Genomic DNA, 17007 nt, shown 5'->3' with positions numbered 1-17007 from the left:
TTCGAGTTGTCAGAAATTAAGAAAATATCCGTAAACAAGAACACACAATAGATCTTATACACCCATGTTTCACTGGAAAGCACGCCGTAGTAACGCAAGTGGGGTACGGCGCCTTCTGTTTACGAGGTGAAATTAGTCAATATTATCGTGATATCAAAGTAGGTTTAGGATTTGGAAATACGTGTCTCTGCTTTCTGTGTACTCAGAATCTTAATATAACTCGGGATTTAAATTACTTTCTGTACCGTAATCACTCTCCTCCCTGCAACTTCTGGGCGTAAAGATGTAAAATTTCATGATCTTTTATCTTTTAACATAAATTTTCTATAACCATTCTCTGGTTATAGATTACGCAATTTTTTTCTTCCCGATATGAGCGATATCTGTTAGTCTTAAATTTGCAATGCGAACTGTGTTCGTATGAGCCCACTCCGGTGCGTAACTGGAATGAGAGCAAAGCTCGTTGATGACCATAAAAAAAAAAAAAAATGCCTTTGTATTTCACCACGCTTATTTGTATACTCAGAATAAACATGTGAATAAATAAATGAAGATGCTCATTATAAGAATTTAAATATCTGATTTTCCTGTAGAATTTATAGAAACTGAATTTGAGTTATGATCATTAACTGAAAATACTCCAGCACGGAAAATCAAAGGGCAAGCAAACTTGGTTTTATAATTAGTATTTCAGTTATATATATGATGTTTACGAGTTAATTACTATTTTCACATTACATTGTGTAATCCTAAAGCAAATCTCTATGAACGTTACGTATCTGCGGAGGGTCTCAGTAGCGCCACCTGGTGTGCTTAGACTTTTCCATGCTTTTATTTGGATGATATGAAGACGAGTTCGTCTGTTGAGGGAAAAGGTTTGTGATGCTGCGAATGTGTAGTTTTGTTACTTTGTTGACAGCTATTATCGGCTGATATGTACGAAGTGAGTAAACAAACAATGATTTTTAAGATAATTCTTTATTGTTTCTATATATCTCTGAATTGATCTTGTAGTTTTTGTTCCGTTCTGGTCTTGCGATAACTTCTTTTCGTTTGTGTTTTTATGGAATGTAAGGCTAAAGCAATAGTTTAATAAATTTCGCGCTAGGAGTAATTTATCATTTCTTCTCAGAATGAGTATAACATCTCTGACATGCAAGTGGAATATTTGATTGTTTTCATTGTAGCCCTGTTTAGACAATTTGGCCATGACCTATAGTTACTTTTTCATATGAATTACGAAATTTCTCACTTGGGACGGCCTTATCACTAAATGCACAAATGTTTCTGAATTTAATTTAGTAATGGGAGAACTTCTATTGTACTTCCAAAGAAATCACTGTTATCATTATCGCATGAGAGCCAGCAAGCTGTCCTCTGAATAATATTCCCAACCATGGCATCTTTGATGATTGATATTTAAAGCTTATTATGTTATTTTCATATACGGAAAATGACGGAGATTTGCATATAAAAGCAAAATTCTTGATACATATGCAGATATGTTGTTTTTCTGGTGGCAGATTATTGATATTCTATTCATGTACCTTTTAAAAGTATTGAAATTAAAATGAAACTTTCCAAAGAAAGATAAACTACGGTAAACCTTCAAAATAACTTATAGGAACAATGCTGTAACTGCTATGTAATACAGTCAAATTCTTTTGCATTTAATTTGAAACTGTGACTTGCCATATGTGTAATAATTTCATAAAGCATATGTACATTGTATTTTTTATCAAGAGAAATAAAATAGAATAACTTTCTGGGAAATGATTGAATGTAATTAACATTTAGAATATTATTAAGCATAAAGTTACATTTAATAAATTGAAAATTCAGTGTTACATACTTATATAAATAAAAATTAGTACTTAACTGTATTTAACTGGTAAGTATGAAAAGATCTGTTTTTTTTTTTTTTTTTTTTTTTTTTAATATGTGGTGTGCTTTTGAATTTCATTCTCAGTTTTTATATTTTATTCAATAAATTAAAGTTGCCATCTACTGTATTTGAGCAGTGTGGTTGATGAGGTTGTTTTACTGTCAGTTGCAATAAAAGCACTGTAATCTAAGAATGAAATAAAGTGCTTTAGTTTTTGCAAGAATTTTGACATAGATATATGATCTACTTTGAAAACAAAATGAGTTACATAACATACGGCATTTTCTGTGCTGGTGAGTGCAAATGTATTTATATTATTTTCTTTTTTCATACAGCATTTTTTATTGGTTTTTAACATACTGCTTGACATTTTATATTATTTTCTGTTATGCTTTTTTATCTCTATTTCACTCAGTGAATACAATTTTTGGTTGATCTTTGGATTATGGTAACTTCGCGATTTTTTGGCGAAAATTTGGCGACCAACTCTGCTATGCAAACCCTCTATTTTTTTTTTCGCCGCCATTTTGTCTTCACGAAGTAAAGACATGTTTCTTTTCTTTTTATTTACTCAACACTTTTTCCAACAATCTACTAGCCGAATTACACTTATGCTAGAAATTTTATGGAACAAAACTGCTTAATCATGACAAATATTAACTGCAAAATTGGGAAAAAGTGCAAAATCGCAAACTCCTTGTGCGTTTTTCAGAATAGCACATACACATAAACCATTTACATGTCAATTTATTTTTACTTAAAAAAAATCCCAGAATTGCACAAAAATGGCATTGCACACACTCTTAACTATATCCATCTACACTGGTTGTTTTGTCATAAATTAGAAAAATTTTCACGAAAATGCATGAAAATTTTGTGAATCTTTAAATCCGGTAAAAAGCACATATATGAAATTACCTGATCGCGAAAAAGTATATACCCTTTCCAAGGATGAACATTTCCACTTATAAAATAAATAAAATATCCAAAAACTTTTACCTCTAAATTACCTATTATATTATAAATGTCACCAACGAATTTATACGCAAACGTTAAAAATAGTTAAATACTTAGTGTCAAATATTTAAATTATTTCCATACACGTTTACTTCAACTGAAACAATGTATACCAAATTTCTACAAACATAAAATTCACAAAATAACTATCATTTAATTAAAATATAACTAAACCATGTACACATCAACTTATTTTTACTTATAAAAACATCCCAGAATTGCACAAAAATGGCATTACGCACACTCTTCACTATATCCATGTACACTGCTTTTTTCTCATAAATTAGAAAAATTTCATGAAAATGCCTGAAAATACTCAACGTATACTACTCAAACGTATTCCAAAATACTACAAACATATAACTCACAAAATCATGATCATTAAATTAAAATATAATTAAATTAAAAACTACTACTTAAAATATAAATAAGCACATACATTAAATTAATAAAAATTAGATTACAATCCTAATTACTTTAAACTAAATCATTGCTAATAACAATTTTCCAATAATACCATATTAATTTATTTACTCCTTACATTTAGAACAATGCATAAAAATATCCTCAAATGATTAAAAATACTAACTTACCTAATCTTCTTCAGAATCTTCATTACGTGGCAGGCACACTTCCCTACAGAAAGAGTTCCAATCGGCTGCAGTACTACTGCTAATCTCTAAATCCGAAATCCAGTAGTCAACTGGCAGTCTATTCACCAAGTAATAAGAAATTAATAAAATTTCACCTATACTCAAACTATCAGCAAACCACGTACCCTTCCTTACACTCCGTTTCACAAAATGTCCATTTTCACCAGATTTCTTGCACTGCCATTCAAACTTATCTGTAATATCCTTCCTTTCACACAATCTCAACTTATTATTATTATCAGATAAATGCATTAAAAATTCAGAATTCACTTAACATAGCGCCATGCAATCCGAAAATTAATCAACACTATTTCACACAACATACAATGAAGCTTAATACAAAATAATTTTTCCAAATTTACCCCTTTTCCGATTAAAGAACTGTAATTCGTCCATTAATGTCACATGACATATCTCATGATATCTCATTTCCCGCACACAAAGTAATGCGTAATTGGAACTGAGTACTTCTCACATTATTACCAAAGTCCTATGTAGTAACCTTTATTGCCTCCAAAATGTCGCCAAACTACATGTTACCATATTCCAAAGATCAGCCTAATTTTCAAGTTCGCAGATAAAAATGTTCTTTTCTATTTTCTAAACAATTTTTATGGGAAGGCTCATAAAAAGACTCACAGAATAGTTATCATTTGATACTATTTTTCTTTGAGAAAAGGTCAAGTGTCTGACAAAAGACATGTATTTTTCTTGTATAATGTATTCTTTCTTGTCTTCTTGGTCATGATAAAATATCAAGTGTCTGCCAGAAAACATGCAATTTTTGGCAAAAGTGATCAGACAATTTTAATTTCTGAAAATATCAACATTTATAAATGCATTGAAATGAATCTGTGAGACATGGTTTTCTTTGTGAGACATGGATTTCATTTCTGTAATAGCAAATATTAAATCATATTTAATGCAGACAATTTCTTTATGACATAGTGAATATTAGAATACTGAATATTAGAACTTAGGGTACAACTCTGATATAAGCCCTAATTTCACCAAATGTGGCGATATGTGTTCTGCGCTGGTTTTTGGCACGATTGCATGTTCTATGGCAACCCTGTTGACGTTGAAATGTCTTTCGCTGGAGCTCGTTGATTCGCCTCTGTGTCTGAGAAGATGGGAGGGAAAGATAAAATAATAGAAGTTGTTGAATTGAAGTTCGGCAAAAGGAAATATCATTGTGGCCATCCTGTTGAGGGGTAGTGGGTATTTGGAGGTGTGGAAAGAGGATCTGGGAGATTATTTTTAATGGCTGTGCATGATAGAAGTAGGGATTTGTGATTTTATTTATTTTTGAACCATAGTATGAATTTTCTGGAGTGTGTCTGGCTGTCATGTAAATACGATAGTGAGTATGTGGCGGTATGAAATTGGTATTTCTGCTGCTCGAAAAAGCATTAACTCATGGTAAGTGCATTTTATTTTATTCTTGTTCTTATTTTGTAGAATGTTATGTTCATTGGTTCTTTAGTATAAATTTCTGTCGTTATTGTTGTTTTTGAAACAGAATGCTGTGTACATGGTATTATTTGAAATTTATTGTTATTACGTTATTTTATTAAAGCGAGGTGTACGTAGATCGTAGATTTGTTCGTTGCCTAAATTGTGCAATTCGTAGATGTTTTTTTAAGTTTAAACAGGATGCTGTGTACATGGTATTCTTTGAAATTTTTTGTTGTTATGTTAATTTATTAAAGCGAGGTGTGCGTAGTTCGTAGATTTGTTCGTTGCCTACATTGTGCCATTCGTAGATGTTTTTTTAAGTTAAAACATGTCGCTGTGTACATGGATTCTTGTCAAATATTTTTGGTTAGAAACTTTACGTTTTTGCTGTCTAAATTTTTTGTTTTTGTTTCGGATTTTTAGCTTAAATCATGACTTCAAAATGTAGTTTTTGCATGTGCGGAAACCGCGTTTTTGGAGACATTTTAGGCTTAAAGTTCGAAATGTAGACAAAAAATTTAGATAGTAATATGGCAGCATGAAGTTTCTCACCAAAAATGTTTGGCGAGAAATTTGGCGACTTGAGGGTGCATATCAGAGTAGTTCCGAACTTAGAGGCTATACAGGAGAATGTGTGAGTATACATGAGTTCGGAAGAAACTGACCAAGCTTGAAACATACATTATGCTGTAGAAGATATAACATACATTAAGCTGAATGCATGATATAACGTACATTAAGCTGAAGCTGAGTGCATGATATACAAATATGCTGAAAGAAACATGGAGGCACGTGAGTACGGTTCAAATATGATACATAACGTACATACATTATGTTGGAGAAGTTATGCTATAGAATTTACAATAGTACACATAGTATACTTTAAACTGAATATTAGTACTTTAGAAGCTATGCAAGAGAATGCATGAATGTACTTGAATGCTGAAGATACTGACCAAGCTTGATACATACAGTATGCTGTAGAAGTGTATAAAAATAAATATAACATTCATCAAACTGAATATAAAAAATTTTAAAAAAAGGGACAATGTGACAGCCATTTGACCAAATTTGATACATACATTATGTTGTAGAGATTTACAACAATACATAGAGCATATATTAAACTGAATATTAGTACTTTAGAGGCTGTACAAGAGAATGTGTGAATATACATGAATGCTGAGGATACTGACCTAACTTGAAACATACATTATGCTGTAGAAGTGTACAAGAGTACATATAATATACATTAAACTGAATATCTGTGTCAGACTTATGAAACTATACAGGAGAATGCGTGAGTATACATGAAGGCTAAAAGAAACATGAAAACACATGAGAACGGAAAAAGAACAGTGTGGCAGCCATTTGGCAAAACATGAGATGTACATTATGCTGTAGAGATGTACAATATAACATTTAACATACATTAGTACTTTTGAAAATATACAAGATCTGTAGCGGCGCTAAGTGTGGTTACCGACGGTGTGCACCCTTCTGTTGGTGTGCCCCTCCCTATACATTATGAGACACTCGTCTATTACAGCCTTGATCTTTAGCTAATCCTGCTTGAGTTTTTTAGTGGTCTTTAGCCAGTGAGACCAGTAGCTGTCATCATTCAGCTTTTTTAGCCTGTACCGTTCTCTGAGGCTGCATGAGAATAGGAGGTGGTCTGGGTCGCCAACCTCACCACATTCGCAGGTGTCATTGTCTACGAAGCCGAAGCAATATTTGTATGTAAGGAATGGACCATGTCCCATAAGAAATTGTGTCATATAAGAGATAGACTGGACCTCTGTTCTCACTTTCGGTATGAACTTGTAAGCTCGACGACCCATGGTGCCCTGGTACCATCTCCTTTGCCACTCTGTTATTAACAGCTCTAGCGAGTGCCGCTTCATAAAGGTGATCGGCTTTAATGTGGCATCCTCATCTGTGTCAGCCGATTTGGCTGCCTCCTTTGCAAAGTTCTAATGGACTTTTTTTGTGCAAGTTTGAACTCGGTGACATTGTTCATGTCTCTTGTAAATGTTGTTTCTTTATGCCATTTATAACTTAGTTTTTCAACTTCTAATAATATTAATCCTTTCATTATTTTTTAATACCCATGTAATGTATGCAACCAAAATTCTGTCCAGATTAAAACAGCTTGAAAATGCAGGTACATTATGAATGATATTTTTTATACAATTGTAATTTAATTCGCTTATTTTATTAAAGCGAGGTGTACGTAGATCGTAGATTTGTTCGTTGCCTAAATTGTGCAATTCGTAGATGTTTTTTTAAGTTTAAACAGGATGCTGTGTACATGGTATTCTTTGAAATTTTTTGTTGTTATGTTAATTTATTAAAGCGAGGTGTGCGTAGTTCGTAGATTTGTTCGTTGCCTACATTGTGCCATTCGTAGATGTTTTTTTAAGTTAAAACATGTCGCTGTGTACATGGATTCTTGTCAAATATTTTTGGTTAGAAACTTTACGTTTTTGCTATCTAAATTTTTTGTTTTTGTTTCGGATTTTTAGCTTAAATCATGTGTTCAAAATGTAGTTTTTGCATGTGCGGAAACCGCGTTTTTGGAGACATTTTAGGCTTAAAGTTCGAAATGTAGACAAAAAATTTAGATAGTAATATGGCAGCATGAAGTTTCTCACCAAAAATGTTTGGCGAGAAATTTGGCGACTTGAGGGTGCATATCAGAGTAGTTCCGAACTTAGAGGCTATACAGGAGAATGTGTGAGTATACATGAGTTCGGAAGAAACTGACCAAGCTTGAAACATACATTATGCTGTAGAAGATATAACATACATTAAGCTGAATGCATGATCTCTTTTTTGTTCCTCTTTCCTGTGTTTCTTTAACTGCTGTCGGATAAACCATGACTTTGAGCTAACTGTAGGCATCATCTATAATATTAACCAATTAATTGGGAGTTGACTGTATTTGAAGTATCTTTGTGCAATACGTGGATACTATTAAATAAGCATAGACATCCATTCAGTTGCAAAATAATTAGAAATTCATTCATATATATAATAATATCTGAGCTCTAAACAGTTATACTTTTAATTAATATATTAAGCATTATTTTCAATTTTACCTTGTATTAAAGAGATCTGTGTTCTCTTTGCAGCAGTATAATTTCATTTTCTTTGTTTTGTTACAGAAGCCATGAAGTTGAATGCGACACCCAGGCATTATATGCCATTATCACAAAACCAAAGTGATGAAGATGAATCTGGTCCAACCAAAGAAGATAAAGTTGACAAACTAGGCTTCAAAAATGCTTTCAGTTCTTGTGAAGGCTTGTCAAATAATATCAGGCAGTCTGAAACTGATGATGTGGTTACAAAAACTCTTCCTATGTCCCCACTCCGAATTCTGCTATTTGTACTCTCGTTGATATTGTGTGTTTTATTTGTAATTATTTTTGTATTTTTTATACCATGTTCAATGCACGGCAGCCTAAATATGACCTGCAGTCTGAATTACAGATGGCAGAAAACATTCCTTAACTTATGTAAGTTTCAAAATTTTAGCATTATTTAAGTTATATATTTGATTGGTAAAGCACAAAACATGCTTATGTTTCTCAAAATTTTGCTTACATCTGTTTATAGCAAAATATATCTAAAAATGTTAGTGAAATTAGTTCAGTTACTATAAACAGCATTGAAACAAATTTGATTTCCTTATTTCTGTTTTTAAAATGCTGTATAAAGGGGGGGAAGAGAGAGAGAAAGAAATTGCAGGTGGGGGAGAGAGAGTAGTGTAGTTTTTTACTTTTTTTAGTGGAAAGTTGAGTTTAGGTAACTTTTTACAACAAAATGAATAAATTCTATATTTTTCTGATTTAAAATTAAAAATGGATTTTATTTGAACTATTCTTTGTTATAGTGTAATTAGAATATAAACTTAGAAATAGCTTAAACTATAAAAGAAAGCAATCCTTATGAGATAATGAATTTTTCTATTATAATATAATGACTTTCATTGTATTCTGCTTCAGATGTGTCCAACCTGCCTGCAGAAATATAACTGAAAAATTAATGCAAGGTCAAGCACGTGAGATGTTGTACTTGAAAATAATAATTTGTTGGATGATTATTTTTTAAAGGATATTTATTGATGGCTCATTTAGCAGAACTGAACATACTTTTTACAGCTAAAAGCAACTTAATAAATAATGTATCAAAGATTGTTAAACTGAAACTACAGCTACTGTGGCATCAAAAGCAAAAAGTTTTAATTCTGTGTATGAAAATCATTCAGGCAGTGAAAATTGTACAGTATTGGCTGATTTTAGCAGAAGACTATAAAAACAGATTTCAAGATTTTAGAAAATAATAACTGTTTTGTTTGTTTGTTATATTGTATGCCTCATTTTAAGTTCACAATGAACTTGACCGAAAGTTTGCAGTTGGAATGTAGAGATTTCCAGTTCAATCAAAATTTACTCAAGTAAACTATATTTTAAAACTGTATCTACCTAAAGATAACTTGTTAATGCTTCATGACTATTTGCCATTCACAATGTTTTTTTCTGAAAGCATATATATTTACAATTAATATTTTTCATATAAGAAGCATACAAAAAGTAACATAAAATTAAAATTATCAAAAGAAATATTTTGAATACATTTTCCCTAATCTATAACCTCTATGTCAGACTAGAAATAGATGCAATTGGTTTCAGAAAACAAGTTTTTAACTTTACATCAAAAATGTTATACTGATATTTCCCAAATAATGTATATTTGGGATTAAAAAATAAATTTGTCTGATGCAACAATAATGCATATCATATTCCGGTTGTTAATAAATCTTAAATTTTTATGTGGGCTTTGGCATAATTTTATCATGAAGATCAGCCCTCAGCTCATCCTTATTTGGACATGTCATCTAAAATTTCCAAAAATTGTGCACTTTTCATGTGTTCTTTTCAGTAACATCTTGTAAAACAAGCTGGATTCTCAGGTGATATATTTGTCTGCTATTATTAAGAGAATCGCTTGACCAGTACTATACCCTTTTTTATAATTATGATGAGATGTAAATGGCTATCGAATTTCTATCTGCTTCCACAAGAAGTTTAGTTTTGACATTATTACAGTGTCAATTAAAAACATTATCAGTGTTTGCAGTTATAACTGAAAACATGTGTTTTCCTGCTTATATGTTTGATTTCAAGGATGTACTTTCAGTTTTAACCAAGTAAGTCACAAATGCCTCAAGAAAAGAATAACTGGCACTAAAAAACTCCGAAGTTCATTCATGGCAATATGGAAATTCATCTGCAGCATTTTGGGCCTGCAAGCAACTTAATTAGTGTCTTAATCATTAATTTATAAAAGCCATAACATTTTTAAGAAATATTATTATTTTGCTTTGCTTTGCCTTTTCTAAATATTTTAAATTTGTAGTCAAACTTGTAGGTGAATTAAAAGACTTTTTTTTTAAACTTTTGGGTGTATTTAAAAGATTTCTAAAAATATAAAATACATAATTATCATTATTATAAATTTTAACTGCCCACAGCTTTCACTTCTCCATTGGATTTTGTGAGTAGCCGTCTTTTAAAGAAGCGTCTGATAATATTTGGCTATTTGACTGATGAAGAATCTGGATTGCTAGCAGTTCAGGAATCCACTGGTAAGGAACAGTGGAGACTACCATTTCATTCCACGCCTTTCTCATCCATTTGCAATATCATTGATGTAAATCTTGATGGAATCCCTGAATGTTTAGTGATAGGCAGCAATGGGCTTCTTGTTGCAGTTGATATTAAAAAAGGTAACATTTTCTCTTTTAAATATGATTTCATGCACATTTAGGCTATTTCTTTTTCAAATGTAACACACAATAAAATGACTTGCAGTAATAAAATGTAAGCAAGAGATGAGACTCGAATCTGAAGCTTTTCCCGCAACTGTTTACTATGTGGAAATCTTGATAGAATTGATCATTCTTATAAGACATTGCAAGTGTTAACCTAGTATATGTATATTTTGTACAACAGAGCTATTCGAATGTATTATGTTATTTCTTTATGTTAAATTACTTTTTCAAAATGTATGCTAGTTATAAAGTATTTGACAGGGGCCTAACCATTAGATGGATTATTCTAAAGGACTTATGCTTGTGTCTGTAGCTGACTGTCTGAGAAATTTTAAGTAACTTATATATTAGCTTTGTCTTTCTCACAATTTCATTGAAGAATAAAATGTTACAAGTCATATATACATAAAAATTTACTTTCTCAATTAACATTTGTTTTTTAATAATAATAATAAATAAGACTTAAGTTGTGACTAGTTGGATGGGTATATTTAAAAATAAATTTTGTTAATTTAAAAACTTACATTTTTAATTTAAAGTATATTTTTAGAGCATTAAAGAAATTTAATTATGATGCATTTCTTGTTTGTTAGTATAGTTGCTATATGAAAGGTTTGCTAAAGTGCTACTTTTCTATGATTAAATAACATTTTTTTTTGTATTGTTCTCTTGTAAGTATAGTTTTATAATTTAATACAGTAGGTATTAAAAATCTTTTTTAAGAAATTGCATTTAGAATGCAAAGCAAGAGGTCAGAAAATAATTCTATGGCTTAATGGAAAAGCCACAATTGTTCATTCAACTAAATATATTTTCAGAATTTTATCATAATAAATTTCTGATAACTCTTTTGTAATACATTAGATATTTATTTGTTACAAATGTTTCAGCTCATACAGAAAGGCAATTAAGTTTCTAATTGTTGATTGCTTGGGATATGTTTTATTCATCTTGAATATAAATGAATTTATGAAAAAATTTTCCACAGGACACTTTTTTTCATTTTCATGAAAAGAATAACTTATGAATAACTGTTATTAACTTTAAAGCAGCATAGAATTCTGGTATTAGAGTGGATATTTTGTGTTTAATCCTTCTCCTCTCCATAACTGGTATCACTATTATTTTCTGCAGCAAAAGCACAAATTGTTATGCTTCTGATATTTATGCCTTAGTGCCACAGAAGACATGTTCATGTGGAGAGTAAAGCATCTGATAGTTCATCATCTTGAAAGATAGATTTTCCTGTAAATTCAACTTTCCTAAGCAGTGAGCATATGCTGCAGAACTGGTAGATTCCCATGATTTAAAAAAAAAAAAAAATTGTTTCCAATACCTTTAATTAAACTAATACTAAATTTATATCGCCTGTTTGGCGCTGCCGCTACAAGTATGAAATTTCATTGGGATAACTAACGGAACAGATGTCATGTCCTTTGTTGTTTAGCCGTAGTTAAAATTGTTATTTCCTTTGGAAGTGCTAAGCAAAGTACAAAATATTTTTGGCTGAATTATGCAGGAAAATCTGAAATTGTATTTATTTAAGTACAATAGTTAAAAAATAAGGAAAAGAAGAAAATTTGTTGAACATGCAAGTAGTAGAGTAATTTATAATCAATTTTATAATGAACTAAGGAAATAAATATTTTCTTATTCAATGTTAATAAGGTTATTACTGCCATTAGAAAATCAAATTATTTATGTTTCATTCACTAATTTGTATCATCTATTTCCAGGAGTCAGTTTATGGTATTTGCATAATCACAGTGATATAAATGATGCTCATTCAATTTCTGGCCCATTGGTTGTGCCTGATTGTGATGGTGATGGAATCTTAGACGTTGTCATCTCGTACAATGTAAGTGATGAGGAAAATATTTCCTACTTGGCTGTTGTTTCTGGAGGAACTGGTCAGATAGTAGGTTCCCTTGTCCAGCTTGAACAGTGTTCAGGGTCAATCACAGACTTTTTCCCATGGGAATTTCAGAATGAAACCCACATCATTTTATATTGTGGAGAAAAACCAGGTATGTGAAATCTATAATGCATACTAATAAATATATGTTGGGATTTGTTTATGAATTCATGTTAGAAAACAGCAGAAATTTAAAAGATGCAGTGTTTTACATTATAAGCTATTATTGAAAATATAAATATGAAGGCTTGAATTTCTGAAATTTGTTGTTGCTGTTAATTAAATAAGTTTACAAGTTAAAAAAAGGATGTGCCTACTTAGAAAATGGGCCATCTTCAAAAAAAGAATAACATTTCTAAAGGGCTTATTAACCCCTTCGCGACGGTTAGCACAAATGCGCGCTTAAATGTAGACGTGACAATCGGCGCAAAGGGGTTATTTTTTGCAGACTGTTAGAGCAATTTTATGAAAGTAAGCTTGAACTTTCAATTATGTCAAATAGAATTTTTGGTATATATTTACTAATATGTAAAGGATTTACAAAGCACAAGTATGTTTCGAAGTCCATTAAACAAAAAGTGGAATTGCTGCAAAAAAATGGATAAAGGCATATCCTTTGTTTATATAACCATTCCGAAATCTGTTTATCAATTTCACGCTGCTCTGCGATGGGGGGGGGATGCCGCTGCACGCAATTAATTGGAAGTTGATCTGTCAGCACTATCCTTATCTTCAGGGCAGATGTTTTTATTTTATTTGGCTCATAATTCCTTACTAAATGTAGTATTTCATCTCGATGTACTCCGTCTTTGATATGATTTAAATCAAATTCCTGGTCATTGTAATTCGCTTCCGATAGCAAAGAAAGTGACGCAGAGGTTATTGAAAACGAAAAAATTTCAATTGACAAATTAGTCGGTATTCTCGACACAGCAATTATAGGACTTGAACAGTGGAACTTTGTAACTGAACAAGAAATTATGTCTGTTTATAGAATTAAAGAGAAAGTATTATCACATAAAAAATGAAGCAACTTAAACAACTTACATTGAAAGAAATATTTAATAAAGTAAACAAATAAATATTAAGTTTTTTTTTTGTAAATTTTGATACCCTTTAGATCATAATTGTTCTTTATTTCATAAATTATGGTTTCATAGTTTTAATTTTATATTTTCTGCATGCCATCTTACCAGATTTAAACTGATGATCTATAATCCGGAAAAAATCGATAATCCGGAATCGCCGAAGTCCCGACGAGTCCGGATTAACGACTTTTGACTGTACTTATTTCTAGGGGGGAGGGAAATGAGAACATAAGAAATGTGATATGAAGTAGGGTAGGTAAAAGTTGGTGTTACAACTTTTTAAAACTCGTAGAAAAAATTAATAAAGCATGTTAGTTATTCCTGACAAAAATGAAAGCTTTACTGTTATTTTCTATGCTGTATTATCGAGGTGTTTCTGTAGTAACAAAGTGTATTCATAGTGGATAAGCCTTAAAGCTCCTGGAGAGTGTTAGGTGGAGGCTATAGTAATGGTAGTTGATGATTAACACATACTCTATTGCAGGGGTTCTCAACCAGGCAGGAAATCTGTATTTTCAGGATGAAATGCAGTCAGCCTTTTATATAGCTGTTAAAAATTTAGTATTAGTTCATGATTATAAAAACTATTCTTATACAATTTTTGGCATTTATCAATATTTTGTGTACTGTTTGTTGTTTAATTTATAAAACAGGTTAAAAATTTATATAACTCTAAATAAATGTATATATATATACTTTTTGAGTTGTGGAAAGGAGAGGAAATGATCTTCTAGCAATGGTGAAAGAAGTAAATTAGCCAAAATAGGTTGAGAACCTATGCCACTACTCTAATGAATTTAAATCCAGAGAATATATGGCCCACTTCATCCGCTGAATTCCTTATTAAAATAAGTGGTCACAAGTGTAGCGTGATAGGGACGAGCATTATCATCCATTAAGAGAAAGTTATTATCTAACTGCTCTTGCAGTACTTGCAATTAGAATTTGAAGCCACCCTGTTTCACTTCTTTCCACACATGCCAAATGAACAGGCACCAAAATTTGCGTTTAACATCGTGAATTCCATTAGATTAAATTATTATATTAACTTTGAGGTACCAAATACCCAAATTCTCAAATACCTTTCATTAGATTTAATTATGTGACTTTTTACTCAGTACTTTTTATCTTTAATTTTTCTGCTAATATAGTAGCTAAGTATTACATTATATATGAAATACTTTTTAGTTGAAAATGAATATTTCCATATTTCCAGGCTTGAAATAGGTTTCCACTAATGTGCAAGTTACTATATTAAAGTTTGCTGTAAAATCTAATTGTACACATATAAAAATTAAAATGGGCAAAGCATAAAAAGAGCAAAAAAAGTATTAACAGCCCTTTCATATAATAATTGAATATTTTTTGTTGAGAAACTGTTAGTAAAAGCTTTCAATTTTTGAAGTACTCTGAGAACTTTCTATTCTTTAAATAATAAATGTGGGTGAAGCATGACACTTGTATTAATTGAAAGTAATTAAAATTAGATATAAAAATGTACCTTGTGCGGCTACTGAACTTTACTAAGATAATCTTTACATGGATTAAGAAGATAAGTACGATATATTCCAGCATATAATGCACGCCTAAAACTTCAGACTACATTTTTTAACTTTTAGGTATACAGTCAAAAGTCGTTAATCCGGACTCGTCGGACTTCGGCGATTCCGGATTTTCGATTTTTCCGGATTATAGATCATCAGTTTAAATCTCGTAAGATGGCATGCAGAAATTCTAAAATTAAAAATATGAAACCGTAATTTATGAAATAAAGAACAATTATGATCTAAAGGGTATCAAAATTTGCTAAAAGAAAAAGCCTAATATTTATTTGTTTACTTTATTAAACATTTCTTTCAATGTAAGTTGTTTAAGTTTTGTTTCGTTTCATGTGATAATACTTTCTCTTTAATTCTATTAAACAGACATAATTTCTTGTTCAGTTACAGTCCTATAATTGCTGTGTCGAGAACACCGACTAATTTGTCAATCGAAATTTTTTCGTTTTCACTAACCTCTGTCACTTTCTTCACTATCGGAAGCGAATTATAATGACGAGGAACTTGTTTTAAATCATATCAAAGACGGAGCACATCGAGATGAAATACTAATTTGGTAAGGAATTATAAGCCAAATAAAATAAAAACATCTGCCCTGAAGATATGGATAGTGCTGACAGATCAACTTCCAATTCACTGCGCGCCACGGCGTTTCTCCTCCCCCTGCCGCAAAGCAGCGTGAAATTGATAAACAGATTTCGGATTTCAAAACATACTTTCGTTTTGTAGATCCTTTACATATTAGTAAATATATATCAGAAATTCTATATGACATAATCGAAAGTTCAAGCTTACTTTTATAAAATTGCTCTAACAGTCTGCAAAAAATAATAAGCCGGATCCAATTCGAAAATTAAGGAACAACGCAATCATCAACATTAACTGAAATAGATAATTAGATAATTTTAGCTTATACGTCCATTATACATAAAACGCGCACGCGAAAACGTATTCTGCACTTGCGCACACTCATATGCGCAGTCCTAAAAGGTCATATGCGCACGCGTAAATGCCTATGCGCATGTGTCAACGCGGCGCATGCACAGAAAGTTTTTAGTTTTGAGGTCCGGATTATAGATCATTCCGAATTATGGGTGTCCGAATTAACGACTTTTGACTGTATTTGGCATATAACATGCACACTTTTGTTTGCAAAGAAACCTGAAAGATACATGTGCGATTCACTTCTCTTTTGAAGTCATGCATTCAAAGATCTATTTAAGGTTTTTGAACAATAGTATACTGAATTGACAAGTGATAAAGGAGAACAATATGCGTGCAGGGGAAGTGCTTAAAGGAGTAAATAATTCTGCAAGAATGTTATTCTAGGGTTTCGAAATGAGGAGGACATAATTTGAGGTAAGAATGCACTTCCAACCCAAATGAATTTGCAGAATTAGGATTCCGATGTTTTCTCTTTCTCTAGTCATTTGAAGTGGCAGTTTTGGAGTGAACATCAAAGATTTTAGTAAAGCGCATTTGCTTTAGTTGAAATAGAATTGACTTAGTGTTCCTTTTAGGAGTGAATATGGCTCCTGCCAATCGAAACAAACATAGCACTGGTTGCAAATGCAAAGTCATTCAATTTTTGGA

At 31.4% G+C, this 17007-nt stretch overlaps 1 protein-coding gene across 1 annotated transcript in view; it reads left to right on the top strand.

The window, feature by feature from the left end:
* The first annotated feature begins 803 nt into the window (after positions 1-803).
* The window catches only part of LOC118201997 (uncharacterized), a 39628-nt gene continuing 23424 nt past the window's right edge, over positions 804-17007 (top strand). The window contains exons 1-4 of the mRNA XM_085809722.1: positions 804-943; positions 8181-8534; positions 10553-10807; positions 12589-12879. Of these exons, the coding sequence (XP_085665848.1) occupies positions 8186-8534; positions 10553-10807; positions 12589-12879 (895 nt within the window). The 5' untranslated portion in view covers positions 804-943; positions 8181-8185. The remainder of the gene's footprint in view (positions 944-8180; positions 8535-10552; positions 10808-12588; positions 12880-17007) is intronic.

This window comes from Stegodyphus dumicola, chromosome X2, assembly GCF_044657685.1.
Source record: "Stegodyphus dumicola isolate Sdum_Otavi_A_Nest chromosome X2, ASM4465768v1".
Lineage (NCBI taxonomy): Eukaryota > Metazoa > Arthropoda > Arachnida > Araneae > Eresidae > Stegodyphus > Stegodyphus dumicola.
This window is presented reverse-complemented; position numbering and strand designations above follow the sequence as displayed.